The 16,590-nt window shown below is 38.1% G+C and overlaps 1 protein-coding gene across 2 annotated transcripts; it reads left to right on the top strand.

The window, feature by feature from the left end:
• The first annotated feature begins 6,032 nt into the window (after positions 1–6,032).
• On the top strand, positions 6,033–16,431 carry LOC103451681 (uncharacterized). 2 transcript variants are annotated; one of them, XM_008391095.4, is made up of 14 exons: positions 6,033–6,333; positions 7,182–7,272; positions 7,425–7,509; positions 7,650–7,719; positions 7,885–7,954; positions 8,377–8,446; positions 8,568–8,613; positions 8,692–8,941; positions 9,029–9,234; positions 9,393–9,467; positions 15,482–15,542; positions 15,695–15,775; positions 15,880–15,959; positions 16,081–16,431. In XM_008391095.4, the coding sequence occupies exons 1-14, from the start codon at positions 6,197–6,199 to the stop codon at positions 16,157–16,159; spliced, it is 1,401 nt and encodes a 466-aa protein (XP_008389317.2). In that variant the 5' UTR covers positions 6,033–6,196; the 3' UTR covers positions 16,160–16,431. The 2 variants fall into 2 exon arrangements, with proteins under 2 accessions (XP_008389317.2, XP_028947241.1); XM_029091408.2 differs by having other exon boundaries at positions 6,046–6,333; positions 7,182–7,282.
• Positions 16,432–16,590: the final 159 nt, after the last annotated feature.

Genomic DNA, 16,590 nt, shown 5'->3' with positions numbered 1-16,590 from the left:
GTCGAACGTACTCTAGATTTGATGGACTTGTTTTGACCCTCAAATTCTTCAGTCGGCTCGGGAGGAAACCAGAAAACCCTCCAGCTCAGTTCAAGAATAAGCCTGTGGAAAGTTACTTCTTCAAAAGCAAAAGTATCCCATATCATCTCTTCTCATCTTTCTTCTCTTTATCCTTCATGCTGCTGCAAGATGGGGAGAAGGTGAACAATCAGCCGGAGCTCTGATTGCTTACCTTGTCTGTCACCTCTTTCAGCAGATCCCCTAGCTCGGCGACTTGAGAGACTCCTACTACATGGTTTGTATCGCGCTTGACCAAGCCTGAAACTACAAGTAAGCTTCAAGTGAAATTGATACATTACCTTGTGCATCTCCACCAGTTAAAGATACCACCCCTGGATGGAGGAAGAGTACTTCCAGAGAAGATGCCACATCTACCTATGAGACAGATAAGGCAAGTCAAGACGATACCACACTCCGATACTTAGAAGTTTCGTGATTACGAGATCATTCTCGCACAATATTTCCTAATGTCATTTGTACTAAATCATTCACTTGTACTCACTAAAGGAGAGCTTGAACCTATGTACTTGTGTAAACCCTTCACAATTAATGAGAACTCTTCTATTCCGTGGACGTAGCCAATCTGGGTGAACCACGTACATCTTGTGTTTGCTTTCCTATCTCTATTCATTTATATACTTATCCACACTAATGACCGGAGCAATCTAGCGAAGATCACAAAAAGCGACCGTTTTTGCTGCCTAGGATCTATCTTGCAAGAGAACGGAGAATTAGATGGAGATCTCAACCATAGAATACGACCTGGACGGATGAAGTGTAAGAGTGCATCCGGCGTGTTATGTGACCGTCGTAGGCCACTGAAGCTCAAGGGAAAATTTCATAGGACGACAATAAGGCCAACGATGTTGTATGGCACAGAATGTTGGACGGTGAAGCATCAACACGTACACAAAATGGGTGTAGCGGAGATGAGGATGCTTCGTGGGATGTGTGGGCACACGAGAAAGGATAAGATTGGGCATGAGGATATCCGAGGTAAAGTAGGAGTAGCCGAAATTGAAGGAAAGATGAGAGAAAATCGGTTCCGGTGATTTGGACATGGGCAAAGAGGGCCGACTGACGCTCCGGTTCGAAGATGTGACTACGGGACAGAGGTTCAGGGCCGAAGGGGTAGAGGAAGACCTAGGAAAACTTTAGAAGAGACTCTAAGAAAAGACTTAGAGTACTTGGATCGAACGGAGGACATGACACAAAACCGAGCGCAATGGCGTTCTAGGATTCATATAGCCGACCCCACTTAGTGGGAAAAGGCTTTGTTGTTGTTGTTGTTGATAAGGTTCCCTTGATTTTAATAAACATCATTAATTAATTTCCATAATTAAATATTTTACATGCAAAATAATGAAATTTTATTTCTAAATATATTCATTTAGTGTTAGAAACGTTACATTTGATATTGTGTGTGTATATATATATACACTTATGGCTATATTTTGTATCATATATTTTTATGTTTAGTTTGTACCCATTTTAATTTGCAGCCCTTTTTTTTTAATTGTAGCAATTTTCTTTTTAGTTATAGTTTGTACCCATATATTAATTTCTTTTTTGTGTCCATATTTTTCAAACTTTTATTTTTACACATTTTTTTTGTACCAATAATTTATTGATAATGTACCCATTTGTCTTTAAAAATGTTCCACTTTGTTATATGTAAAATATACCAATTTTGTTTTTATAAGTACCATTTTTTATGTAAAATGTACCCATTTTTTAATGTAAGATCTATTTATATTTTTACTCTAAAATGTACCCATTGTTTTATTAAATAAAATGTACCCATTGTTTTGTATATAATATGTACCAATTTTTTCATCTAAAACGTAGCACCTTTTTTGTATAAAATGTATCAACTTTTTGTATGTATATTGTATAGCATAAAAATTACCATTTTTTTTATGTAAAATGTCATTAATATAAGTAATGACAAATAATGGGTTTTATTTAAATATAATATATCTTAATGACAAATCATGTCATTAAGATTTTTTTAATGACATGATTTGTCATTAAGATAAATTATACATTTTTATATAAGTATATTTTATTTTTTTAATATTTTCAACCCTTCAAATCATGGATTTTATTTAAAATCTCATTAATATAAGTAAGTACAAATATCAAATTTAATTTAAAAATATAATAACTTACATAGAAATGCATTATTGTATTAATTTCAGGGACCCCAATCAAAAACTAAAAATTAACAAGGTTTCAATCAAATAATGTTGATAAATAGAGACCCTATCCAAAGTCACCCATAGTTTTATTACCATACGGTGGTATTCTAAACCACACAAATGATTCAGTTATAAAACTTAAATGAATATATAAGGCTTAACTATTAATTAGCACTAGGAACAAGTAATTGGGAGTATGTATTTTTCCTCCTCGTGGCAAGATGAAGCATGCATGCAACTTCGGCTAATGGCAATGAACAAAATCAAATATATCTACCATGTATAGAGCTCGTTTGGAAGCGTTTTTAAAATTACTGAAATCACTTTTGATGAGAGTGTTTTTGGTACAAATGTCTAGTAAAAATGCAAGTGAATCTTGAAAAAGTACTTGAAGTGTTTCTTGCAAAAAATACATAACTGGCGATTCTTGCAGGAATGACTTTAAGTGCGTTTGGAACCCAAAAACACTTTTACCGAAAGAGCTTTCATTCATCTTAAAGTATTTCTAAACGAGCCCTAAGTTTTTATTAAGCATTTTGTCAAGTATCATACAATAGCAACTATATCAAAGTTACAGAAATTGTGTGCAAGAGATGTACATTTTGGGTCGAGCAGCGTAAGGTCTTTAAGCTTTTTTGGGCCCTGAAGTTTGGGTCAACCTGATCTAATGTTGCGGTGGGTTGGAAACAACGCTGACGTAATCCGTGTTCAGTTTGTGACGGAAGCAAAACTCAATACTTCTTAATGGCCCGTAGTGCTATCTCCATGTTCCAACCTCATTTTTTTTATGGTAACTTTAACGAAAAAGTCTCGTTATTGTTCATTTTAATGAAAAATCATATTTTTATATTAAAAAGTCAATTCTGGCACTATTCACTTTACTCTTTATTTTGTCCTTATCGTTAAAACTCAAAGTTTTCAAGCCTTTTTCATTAGTTTTCCTTTTTTGTATTGCACCAATTAGAAATAAAATAATAACCCAACTTTAGTGTATATTTCTAAATAAGATCACAAACACAAACTACTAGAAAAGTTGAAGTAGAAAAACAATAAGCTATGTTTATTCTAAATATTATATTAATTATGCCCCTCATCTCTAGCTTGTTGGTGGTTCTTCCTCTTGTAGGTGGTGGCGGATTCGACAATGACGGCACAACTGTTGTGGTGGAGGTAGCGGTCTTCCAGATAGTGTGGGTTTGTTTTTCTGTCGTATTTTCTTATGGGCTATACTTGTATTTGGACTACTTTGGACTTTCTGTTTCATTTACTAGTTTTTTTTAAGTAATGAAAGTGTCTATTTTGACAAAAAAAAAATAATCGTTTTCAAGTTTTCTGACCAAAAGTTAATGATATAAGTATTTTATTTAGTTTTGGTATTTTCCTAGTTCCGACAATGAGTTGTGTGAGGAAGCTTTGTTTTTGGGCCCCATCCTCATGAAATAATAGACGGGCAAAAGTTGAACCCTAAATTGTATAATGATATATGGATAAGAGCAACTCTATCGTGTGGAGTAGTCCGATGGATCGGCTCGGGAACAAGGGGCAATAGCCCCAGCAATAATGTTCAGCCCATGCGAGCGATAGTGCAGGAAGGGCTCGAGCGAGAGGCCTGGCGAGAATCAGTGGCGTGAAAGCCCAAGGTGGAGGTGATGCAACTTTGACGTCAATGCAACGTTAGACACGTTTTAATATTTTTTTAGTCAGGTGCGTGCATAACACGCTAGCATGGGGGAGCATCCATGACATGTTTTCAGGCGGTGGGGCTCGCAGCGCAGGCCTGCATAATGTTATCGTTGGAGGCCGCAAGGCAACTTTGCGTCCGTTGGATTTCAACGGTTAATTTTTGTGGACCGTTGGATTTCCAACGACAAAAAAAAATTCAAACCTTCATTAATTTCAGCAGTTGGATTTGAGATCAACGGTCCACGTTATTTGCTTTTATAAATTAAAAAAAAGAAAAGAAATAACAATAAAAAAATATGAAATTTTATCATTGTGCCACGTGGCACAATCTAGAGGGTTGATTTCATTTTTGTTTTAAATCCAACGGCAGAAATTAATTAAGTTAATAAAAAATGTTAAAAATTAATAAAAAAATCCAAAAAAAAATTAAAATAAAAAAAAATGATTTTACTTTTCCATACATACGCGTGGCACGACGACATTGGATAAATATCTTATCGAAATCTATCACAAAAAATGTCTTCTCAACGTAAACAATTAAAAATCTTATCCGAAATTACAAATAAAATTATTTTGTATTATTTTATAAAATAAAAAATACTAATATTTTATTGCCTATTGCCATGGCTATTCAGTGTAGGGGTAGAGATGCAAAAAACAGTTACTGTTCATTGGAGGCTATTCAATAGCGACTTGCCCTAGGGGGCCTTTGTAACGCTAGAGTTGCTCTAAGAGGAAATGTTTTAGCAGCATGTATATATTGAATATAATTTTATATCAATAAAAAAAGAGGTTAAGACCCTCTTTGTAAGTTTTTAAAAAGATTTTACGGTATGTCTTGGTTTAGGATAGAGGTAGCCGCCCTTCCTCGGATGATTGATAATAAAAAAGTTCAAAGAAAAAAAGATAATATTTGGCTATTTAAAAGATGAGTAAGAGTTCCTACTAAAATGTTTATTACTGATTTGTAAAACTTCGATTTATAATCAGAGCTGTTCATATTTTGTAATGATGATAAATAGTTATTTTAAATTTATTGTAATTTATAAATTGGGGTATTTATGCATGCTTATTTTTTTCACGTGATGATCTTTTTCCGGCCGGTGTTGTTATGTACTGAGAAAATTGCCCCTGAATTATACAAAGTGTGAAAGGATGACGTTTGTTAAGTAGAGCTCATCAATTATTTTCTTTTCTCCATAAATATATTCAATACAATTTGTCCATTTCAGGGGGTGGATTATTAATCAATCAAAACAAACAGCCAAAGGGATTGTAAAGTATCTTCTTAATTTAATCTAAGATCTTTTTTTATTATTTGTTTAATTCATTGACCAATTGATTTTTTTTTCCTTTTGACAATTGATCATTTGATTCTTTGTTTTTAAATTGTGCTTGTAAGCTCGTTTGATAATGCTGTAAAAATAACTAAATTTTTTTATGATGATTATGTTTTTGAGTTGTAAAACACATTTCACAATGTGCTTTTTAGGAAATACACTTCAAGTGCTGTTCAATGGCAATGTCAGACTAGTTTAAAAATGCTTTAAAAATACTTGAAAACGTTTTTAGAAAAAATAGATTTCAAAAACACTTACAATATTTATTAATAATTGATTTCAAAAACATTTTTAATCGTTTTAAAAACATTTTCAAACAAGTTATTCATCTAAAAATTTCTCCTGCAAACAACACTTTGCGTGAAGGTGAAATTGAAGAATGAAAAATAAAAAACAAACAGAACTTTAACGAAAAGTTTTCAGTATTATTTACTTTAACAAAAAATCATATTTTTATACTAAAAAGTCAATCTTAATGCTTTTATTTTAGGGAACTTTAACGAAAAGCTCATAGTACTGTTCACTTTAACGAAAAACCACATTTTAAAATTAAAAAGTCAATCCTGATACTATTCACTTTACCTTTTATTTTGTCCTTATCGTTAAAACTCAAAATTTTCAAGCCCTTTTCATTAGTTTTCCTTTTACCCTTTATTTTTGTCCTATCGTTAAAACTCAAAATTTTAAACTATTTTCATTAGTTTTCGTGAAAAGGAAAGCAAAAACGCTTCTACAAGCAAAACCTCGAAGAAATCTCCTCTCCTGTCTTTACACTCATCAGTTTTAAACCTCCGACACCCTTCTTCTTCGCTCCTCTCTCCGTTTCCGTACACTCCCCCTCTAAAATCCGTTCTCTGCAGACAGAGATACGGAGACAGCGAACCTTAATTTCTTTGCAGTAGTTTCTGGAAAATGTTGGTTCAGAGGAGAGTGATGACGTGGAGATCGGTGGCCAAGTCTTTGCAAACACTTGTCGCCCACGCCTCCCTTTTCACGTTCACGATTCTCCTCGTTCTCAAGCTCCGCCGTTTTGTCCGCTACTCTTGGTGGTTCGTTATTTTTTCTTCCCTCTGCATTTTTCTTGTCTGTTGTTTGGCTGCCGAGAAACTGAGAGAAAATAAAAGGGGAAAAACGGAATCTTTCATATGCGTTTGAAGTTTTTATTACCAGAGAGTATTAAGAGACTTTAATTTATCGTCTTTTACTGCATTGTACTGTGAAACTAAGGTACCCATTTGTGAGTTTGTGAAGTTTTCACCTTTGTGGGTTCAAATTTCTTTATTTAGAGAGTGAATTGCTGAGAATCCCCCTCAATATTCGAGTAAAAAACTTTTGGGTTCTGCTTATTAATTTAAAAAGTTACATTCTTGAGCTCGTAGGTGATTCTATTGGGCATGCATTTTGGATGATAGTGGAAGGTTGTTGATCGAGATCGTTGGATTTTATTTGATGTTTTTAGTTAGGTTTTGTTATGCTTTTTGTTTCAAATTCTTATGTGGACTATAATATTTCGGCATCCGCAATTTCATTAGCTCAATGATCCATTTTGTAAGATAATTCAATCAGACCCATGCACTATCAAATCTATAAAAACAGAGTTGAAAACGTACGAATTCAGTTAGGAAATTGACAAGGTGTATGCCATTCATTGTTGCCATGGTTGTACTGGCGGCTGCGTTTGCATTGTAGATGTGGCTGATTAGTGAAGATTGTAGAAAGAACCTTTTGAGGCCATCGCATGTAATAAAACTGCATATGGTTTAGTTTCTGTCACTTGTAGTTGTCTCGAGGGTTCTGAATATCTTGATGAAGCATAACTATCTTTAAAACTCCCAAAGCTCAGCTGGCTTTTTCGGTATTGATTAATGTTTATTGTTCTGTTTTCATAATACTGCAGGATCATATTTTCCCCTCTGTGGCTTTTCCATGTAGTTGTTGCAAGAGGCAGATTTTCATTACCTGCTCCAAAGCTGCCTAATGATCGCAATGTATGAGATAGTATGTCCTTTTTTTTTTTTTTTTTTTTTTTTTTGCATTTGTCCCCACTGTGTATGGTCATTTTTCTCATAGACGATCCAATTTATTTATTTATGTTTTAAGTCGAGCAACAAAAAAGTAAATCTCTCTTTCTTATGGGCAGTGGGCACCTTTTCATGCTGTCATGGCGACACCGTTGCTTGTCTCATTTGAACTAATGCTTTGTATATACCTTCAGAGCAGATATGGTATACAGCGACATACTTAATGACAAGGATCACTGAAATCATGTTCTTTATCTATAACGTGTTTACTTTTCAGTTGGTCAATAAAGGAATTATCAAACTGTCACTTATGATTACTTCTTGGTGAATTTTAATGTGTGCAGTTGTAAGCTTGAAGATTGTCTTTGCACCCTTGTTGGCATTTGAACTAGCAATTCTATTTGATAATGTCAGGTATCTGTATTTCTTCCAATCATATTTCCAAATTTGAACATCGACCTGAGATGAAAAATCTTGTTAATTGGTTCTGTAAGATGGTGTAGCTTGCATTGTATTATGTGATGTTTTGGTTAAGTAAATTGTAATACAGTTTAAGTAATTAATGTTTCTATTGTGTAGGATGTGTAAGGCTCTAATGCCTGGAGACGATGAACACGCGAATGATGATGTGATATGGGAAACGCTTCCTGTAAGTTTTCCACTATTTTTTCAAATGACGATTGAGTTGGAAGAGTGCATTTCTTATTCTTATTAATAATTGTGAATTGTCTTAAATGAATGCAAGTGGCGAGTATGACTTGAAATATACGGTCGTCCATTTGTTCTGGCACATTTGCAATATTAGTACGAGTAACTTTTATGTGGCGTGCTGAAAAGTGATAATTAAATGTGTTACTGGGAAAGAAGAAAAAATAATGGTAGTGAAGACCCTTTCTTTCTAAAATGGTATGTATATTGGATTGTACAAGTAAATTAAGGCTGCATTCCCTTGCACAGGCAGTGAATATAAAGATGGTAATTGTTGCGTGATATATTCCTTGTCTGTGTATTTGTATTTTTGGAAATTCATTTACACTTTCTATACTAAATTTACCAATCTTTGGCTTCCAGCACTTCTGGATTTCTATATCCATGGTCTTCTTTCTTGCTGCCACAGTATTCACTCTTTTAAAGATAAATGGTAAGTTTAGTAATGAGTTGTAGTTGCTGCGTGATATACTCCTTGTTAGCGTACAGTTATCAATAACATTACCATGTCATGATGCATTGGTTCACCCTGATTAACTTTATTCGACATACAGGTGATATTTCTGCTCTAGGCTGGTGGGACTTATTCATAAACTTTGGGTACTGTAACTTGTTTGAAATTTATGGTTAGTATTCTGTCTTCACCTACTGAAGTAACCTCTGTATATACTTTTACAGAATTGCACAGGGTTTTGCCTTTCTTGTCTGCACGAAGTGGTATAATCCAGCTATTCACAGACACGCACACATTCAAGAACCTTGTTCATCTTCCATGAATGTAAGATACCTTGACTGGAATAGCGGCTTAGTTGTTTCTTCAGATGACGATCAAGACGAGACTGTAGTATGCAGCCTTCAGGATATCGGTGGGCATATTATGAAAATTCCTCTAATCATTTTCCAGATCCTACTCTTTATGCGCTTAGAGGTATATTCGGTGTTTAAAAGAACCTATTTGTTGATAGTTTGGAATGTTCTCAACATGTCATCATCTCAAGTACATTTGTCATTTCAGGGGAGGCCATCGGCTGCTAGGCATATCCCAGTTCCAGTTCTTTTTGCTCCTCTTGTTTTAGTGCAAGGAACCGGTCTTTTGTTTTCCACATATAGATTAACAGAGAAAATTGTTCTTTTAGTACGTGATGGAGTTTTTTCTGTAAGATACTTGGACATAGCATCAAAAGTTCGCGAGTATTTTGGGTTCTATCGCCATGGTTCAAGGTTAGGCTTAATTTTTGGAAATGGAAAATTTAAATGTTCTCTGGAGATCTCTACTCCAACGAGCTGTAAACAAATTAAAATTATTGTCTAGCCATTATTGTTGGTTATGATTCATTTCATCCTGTTGGCTTGTTGGTTATGATCTGTCCTGTTGGCAGGTTATTGGGCTGGTGGTCGATTGACGAAGGAAGTCGAGAGGAACAGGCTAGACTGTATTATGCAGGAGCTTCAGGGTCTGTGATTTCTATACTCTTCATAACTGCACTTTTTCTGCAATATTAAGCAATTTTCTCCATGCCTCCTGCTTTCTTATTGAAACGATATTAAAGAGTCCTTGTATACTCTTACTTAGAAGTTTTAAGGACCTCAAAATGTTGTGTAAAATCTGTAGATGCTGCACTTTGAGTGCGTTCTTATGTGGTAAACATAGATGCTTGATATTCTGAAGGCTTGTTAATGCACACACATATAAAGGATTTCTCAATGGAATTATAATGGTCCTTTTCTTTTATCCTGAAATTACAATGTACTTGTTTCTATACATTTTAAAATTCCTTCCTCTTCCTTCAGTAATCTAGACAGGTCCTGCTGTTTGTGCCTCGTATTGCCATCTCGTCAGTTGCTAAAATATGTTGCAGTTTTGATTCTTATGCATTGATAGAATATGCTGCATATTTTATTCTTATGTGTTTTTTTTTCCTTGTAAGTTCTGTTGCATATATCCAAGCTATACAGGATATGTATGAAGGAGCAAAGACTGCCGTAAGAACTCATGAAGGACAAACCGAAAGCTTTCCCATAACTGTAGGATTACATCAAGGCTCATCCTTAAGTCCTTACCTTTTTGCGTTGGTAATGGATGAGTTAACAGGACATATTCAAGGTGATATTCCTTGGTGTATGCTTTTCGCAGACGATATAGTGTTGATAGATGAAACTCAGGAAGGGGTAAATGCAAAGCTTAACCTTTGGAGAGAAGTGTTGGAATCTAAAGGTCTTCGCCTAAGCCGATCAAAGACAGAATATATGGAGTGCAAGTTCAGTGCAAATGGAGGCCAAAACGAGTTAGGGGTGAGGATCGGAGATCAAGAAATACCAAAGAGCAACCGTTTTCGTTACCTAGGATCTATCTTGCAAAAGAACGGAGAATTAGATGGAGATCTCAACCATAGAATACAAGCTGGATGGATGAAGTGGAAGAGTGCATCCGGCGTGTTGTGTGACCGCCGTATGCCACTGAAGTTCAAGGGAAAATTTTATAGGACGGCAATAAGGCCGGCGATGCTGTATGGCACAGAATGTTGGGCGGTGAAGCATCAACACGTACACAAAATGGGTGTAGCGGAGATGAGGATGCTTCGTTGGATGTGTGGGCACACGAGAAAGGATAAGATTAGGAATGAGGATATCCGGGGTAAAGTAGGAGTAGCCGAAATTGAAGGAAAGATGAGAGAAAATCGGTTACGGTGGTTTGGACATGTGCAAAGAAGGCCTACTGACGCTCCGATTAGAAGATGCGACTATGGGACAGAGGTTCAGGACCGAAGGGGCAGAGGAAGACCTAGGAAAACTTTGGAAGAGACCCTAAGAAAAGACTTAGAGTACTTGGATCTAACGGAGGACATGACACAGGACAGAACACAATGGCGTTCTAAGATTCATATAGCCGATCCCACTCAGTGACTTGGATTTTCCAAGTCTCCAACCAAGAAGTTTTCCACACTCGGGAAATTAAGGGAACACTACCTCAACCTATATGCTCCACTCATAAAGCTTCAACATACAAGCTTCAACAAAAGAAAATTCAAAGAACTTAGTGAAGAAGGCTTTGGTGTATTTAACACAATACGTTGAAATGAAGGAAAGCTTATTTATTGATATCCCCGATAAGTTACAAATATGTACATATACTTGAGTCAAAATAAACAAACAAGAGGGAGCCTTCACAAAGGTTGCTTAGGAGAAGTCTCAGCAGGCGGTAGAGCCCCAGAAAGAGAAGGCACCGGAGGAGGATCATTCGGAGCCTCAGTACTGGACAAAACCCTAGAAGGAGGAGGCATCAGAGGTTGATCATTTGGAGCTTCATTACGCGGTACAGCCCCAGAAGACGAAGGCAATAAATGCCTTTGGAACAAACCCACAAATCTCTGATGATCAAGTAAAACCTGACCATCAGATTCCTTCATCTGGTCAAGCTTCTTCTTCATGTTTGTAGCATAGTCATGTGCGAGCCGGTGCAACTGTTTATTCTCATGCTTGAGCCCTCTAATCTCCTGTTTGAGACTCATCACTTCAGCCGTCAATGATTCAACTTGGCGGGTTCGAGCAAATAGGCGTTGGGCCATATTAGACACAGAACCTGCACACTGAACACTGAGAGCCAGAGAATCCTTAACAGCCAACTCATCAGACCGTTTGGAAAGTAGTCTGTTATCTTTGGGAGTGAGAAGGTTCCTGGCCACTACCGCAGCGGTCATATCATTCTTCATCACGGAATCCCCAACGGTAAGAGGACCAGTAGGGGAGACGAAGGATGGGCGCCATATGTTGTCTGGAGAAGGCGGGGCTGCCTCTTCAACAAGGTTCAAGTCAAAACGACGGTCGGAGGGGCCATACATTTTCAAAGGTGTTGAAGAGAGAAGAGGTCGGACAAATCAAGATCTTAAAAGTGCAAGAATGGAGTTTCTACTGGTGGATATTCAAGTGTGCTTTGGAACTTAATGTCAGCCCCTATAAAAATCTGCACTCGACGAAGCTTCAGAAATCGAAGAGGCGCCTGCTCAGAAATCGAAGAGGCGTTTGCTTTCTCAAAAGCTGGGCTGCTCAGAGACCACGAGGGTCGATCTCAGAAATCGAAGAGGCACCTACTTTTCCAGCCTTGTCAGCACCTGTCACACGCACACTCAGCTTTGCGGAAATTATGGGCATTCTGTCGAAGATTTCTGACGAAGTAGAAAGCACATGAATCGTACTGTTCAATCACCCACTTCCCACACGCAACAGTAGCTCATGGGTACCACAGATAACTTTGCCAAAGTTCTCTGACAAAGTTGAGACACGTGAAGCTTGCAGCTCCCACTACATCGCTCTGACCAAGAAGGGTAAAAGAATTGCAAAGAAACAACACTAACAAAGTTTAAACACATAAATTTTGAAGGTCTAGCTACCATATTATTACCCACAAGGGTAAAGGAACAGTACCACTGCTGGATAATTGGAAAGTCCCGGTGTGTCAACCTCTGTGCTTCGTGGAGGTAGACTAGCAAACATGCCCAACCTGTACTCACATTCGAGAAAACACTCCCAACAAGATTGCTTGCTCCAAAATCGAAGAGGCATCGCCCTCCGAATCTCGAGAGCCAGACTCCCAACATGATTACTTTCTCAAAAATCGAAGAGAGGGTAAAGGAACAGTACCACTGCTGGATAATTGGAAAGTCCCTGTGTGTCAACCTTTGTGCTTCGTGGCAAGGTAGACTAGCAAACATGCCCAACCTTTACTCACATTCGAGAAAACACTCCCAACAAGATTGCTTGCTCCAAAATCGAAGAGGCACCGCCCTCCGAATCTCGAGAGCCAGACTCCCAACATGACTACTTTCTCAAAAATCGAAGATAGGGTAAAGGAACAGTACCACTGCTGGATAATTGGAAAGTCCATGTGTGTCAACCTCTGTGCTTCGTGGCAAGGTAGACTAACAAACACGTCCAACCTTTACTCACATTCGAGAAAACACTCCCAACAAGATTGCTTGCTCCAAAATCGAAGAGGCACCGCCCTCCGAATCTCGAGAGCCAGACTCCCAACATGATTACTTTCTCAAAAATCGAAGAGACACCGCCCTCCGAATCTCGAGAGCCAGACCCCCAGTAGGATTGCTTTCTCAAAAATCGAAGAGGCATCGTTCTCCGAATCTCGAGAGCCAGATCCCCGACAGGATTGCTTGTTCGAAAATCGATGAGGCACCACTTTCCCAACTTCAAGAGCTAGATCTCCTTGGATAAAGCTTGTCTGTAATCTTCACACGCATCATCAGCTTTCCAGATACCACAGACCACTTTTTCAAAGTGCTCTGACAGAGTTAAAACATGTGAAGCTGGCAGCTCCCACTACCGTGCTATAACCAAGCAGGGTAAAGGAATAGCATTATTACTTGATGTTAGGGAGACTCCTATATATGTCGACCTCCATCCCTAACGGATAGGCAGACCTGCAAAAATGCTCAACCCTTTCTCTTATCTGAGAGGGCACTCCCAATGAAGCCTTTCGAAATATTCAGCTTTCTTTCCCCCCGATAATACCTCTGTAAACAAGCTATACTAGAGCAAGAATATCTCATATCATCAGGGTTAAAAGCAAGAGTATCCCATATCATGCTTTTTCCCTGTCTTTTCCTTTGACCTTGTTCTTACCTGCAAGACAAGGAGAAAGAGAGCAATCAGTCAGCACTTGGAATCAAGCTTCCAGCCAGGAACTGACTGCCTGGAACCCCTTACCTGATTACTTACCTGGCATTGCTCTCGAGTACTCATCTTCAACATCTTATGCTTCCAGGGAAGATACCGCATCTGCCTGAGGAACAAATAGGGCAAGTGAGAAGGATACAAGGAAGCATGTGGAGACAAGCGTAACAGCACACGTGCTGATACATCCACTACTCTGCCAAAAGCAAAAGTATCCCATATCAGCAGGGTCGAACGTACTCTAGATTTGATGGACTTGTTTTGACCCTCAAATTCTTCAGTCGGCCTTATACTCTGGAGGAAACCAGAAAACCCTCCAGCCCAGTTCAAGAATAAGCCTGTGGAAAGTTACTTCTTCAAAAGTAAAAGTATCCCATATCATCTCTCCTCATTTTTCTTCTCTTTATCCTTCATGCTGCCTGCAAGATAGGGAGAATGTGAACAATCAGCCGGAGCTCTGATTGCTTACCTTGTCTGCCATCTCTTTCAGCAGATCCCCTAGCTCGGCGACTTGGGGACCTCCTACTACATGGTTTGTATCGCGCTTGACCAAGCATGAAACTACAAGTAAGCTTCAAGTGAAATTGATACATTACCTTGTGCATCTCCACCAGTTACAGATACCACCCCTGGATGGAGGAAGAGTACTTCCAGAGAAGATGCCACATCTACCTATGAGACAGATAAGGCAAGTCAAGACGATACCACACTCCGGTACTTAGAAGTTTCGTGGCTACGAGATCATTCTCCCACAATATTTCCTAATGTCATTTGTACTAAATCATTCACTTGTACTCACTAAAGGAGAGCTTGAACCTATGTACTTGTGTAAACCCTTCACAATTAATGAGAACTCCTCTATTCTGTGGACGTAGCCAATCTGGGTGAACCACGTACATCTTGTGTTTGCTTTTGTGTAAACCCTTCACAATTAATGAGAACTCCTCTATTCCGTGGACGTAGCCAATCTGGGTGAACCACGTATATCTTGTGTTTGCTTTCCTATCTCTATCCATTTATATACTTATCTACACTAATGACCGGAGCAATCTAGCGAAGATCACAAAAAGTGACCGTTTTCACTACCTAGGATCTATCTTGCAAGAGAACGGAGAATTAGATGGAGATCTCAACCATAGAATACAAGCTGGATGGATGAAGTGTAAGAGTGCATCCGGCGTGTTGTGTGACCGTCGTAGGCCACTGAAGTTCAAGGGAAAATTTTATAGGACGGCAATAAGGCCAGCGATATTGTATGGCACAGAATGTTGGGCAGTGAAGCATCAACGTACACAAAATGGGTGTAGCGGAGATGAGGATGCTTCGTGGGATGTATGGGCACACGAGAAAGGATAAGATTGGGAATGAGGTTATCCGAGGTAAAGTAGGAGTAGCCAAAATTGAAGGAAATATGAGAGAAAATCGGTTCCGGTGGTTTGGACATGTACAAAGAAGGCCTACTGACGCTCCGGTTCGAAAATGTGACTACGGGACAGAGGTTCAGGGCCGAAGGGGTAGAGGAAGACCTAGGAAAACTTTGGAAGAGACCCTAAGAAAAGACTTGAGTACTTGGATCTAACGGAGGACATAACACAAAACCGAGCGCAATGGCGTTCTAGGATTCATATAGCCGACCCCACTTAGTGGGAAAAGGCTTTGTTGTTGTTGTTGTTGTTGTTGTTTGTAAGTTCTGTTGCATATATACATGCCCCTTACGTTGCATGAAAGTAGATGTATCTTGCAAAGTCATCATTGTCAATCCTTGCTTTGATCTTTCTTTCAGATATAACACTTTTTCACCTGATATAGTGAAGAAGTTGCCTAGATCAGACCTCGTTGAGGAGGTAAACACTATTTTGATTCTCTTGGCCGACGGCTACCTCTTAATCGAGCCATTTGTCTTGGTTTCGGCATTGTTTTACTGTCTAATTGATATTGGATACATGTAATATCAGCTTATACTAGTTCTTTAAATACTTCTGTTTTTCTATCTCAGATTTGGAAACTGCAAGCTGCACTCAGTGAGCAAACAGAAATCACGAAATTTAGCCAGCAGGAGTACGAAAGACTTCAGAATGTAATGCTTCAACTGTGACGTTTAATATTATAAATATATACAAAAATTTCAATGTTGATTTCATAAATGTCACGAGCCTTACCTGCTTTCGATGAATCCTGCAGGAAAAGATCCTATGTAGAGTATGCTTTGAAGAACAGATTAATATAGTCCTGCTTCCATGCCGGCATCATGTTCTTTGCAGGTACCTTCTTCATGTACCCTTTCACAGCTACTTGTCTCCACCCTTACAGCATATTATTTTCCATCGTTTACAAGTTATGGCGATTGTACTCATCAATTCGGTGTTTTTAACGCATTTTCAGCACTTGCTGTGAGAAGTGTAAAAAGTGCCCCATATGTCGTGTCTGCATTGAACAGCGAGTGCCGATATATCATGTGTAAAGTATGCCCGATGACCAGCAGTTGTTGCTTGTGATTTTCGGATATTAGGTCGAGACAAGCAATTGGAAGCTGGAAATTTTTCTTTCAACCATGCCCTTTTGGTTGTAGTATAATACCGAAAATTGTAAATATTATGGTCATGTAGTCACGAATTTCAAAAGTGTTGATTGAGTTTTCTTGTCCATGTTTTACACAATCTGTCTAAGTCACGATTGTAAGTCACGATTGAGAAGGCGACCGTTTGAAAAGTAAAAATCTCTGTTCATCTTGAATTTTTGCTTTTTGTTTTGGTTCGCAATATTTTAACCTAATTTAAACTGTGGAAAGAGGAATCCTTTAATGTAAGCTTGAGGGCATACACTGTTCTGGTCAACTTGATGACGTAAAATCTTATTAAAATATTGCAAACTTATGGGAGAAGAAATCCCTCA

This window comes from Malus domestica, chromosome 13, assembly GCF_042453785.1.
Source record: "Malus domestica chromosome 13, GDT2T_hap1".
In the NCBI taxonomy this organism is placed as follows: Eukaryota; Viridiplantae; Streptophyta; class Magnoliopsida; order Rosales; family Rosaceae; genus Malus; species Malus domestica.
Note: the sequence above shows the minus strand (reverse complement) of the source record. Positions and strands in the feature narration are given on the sequence as shown.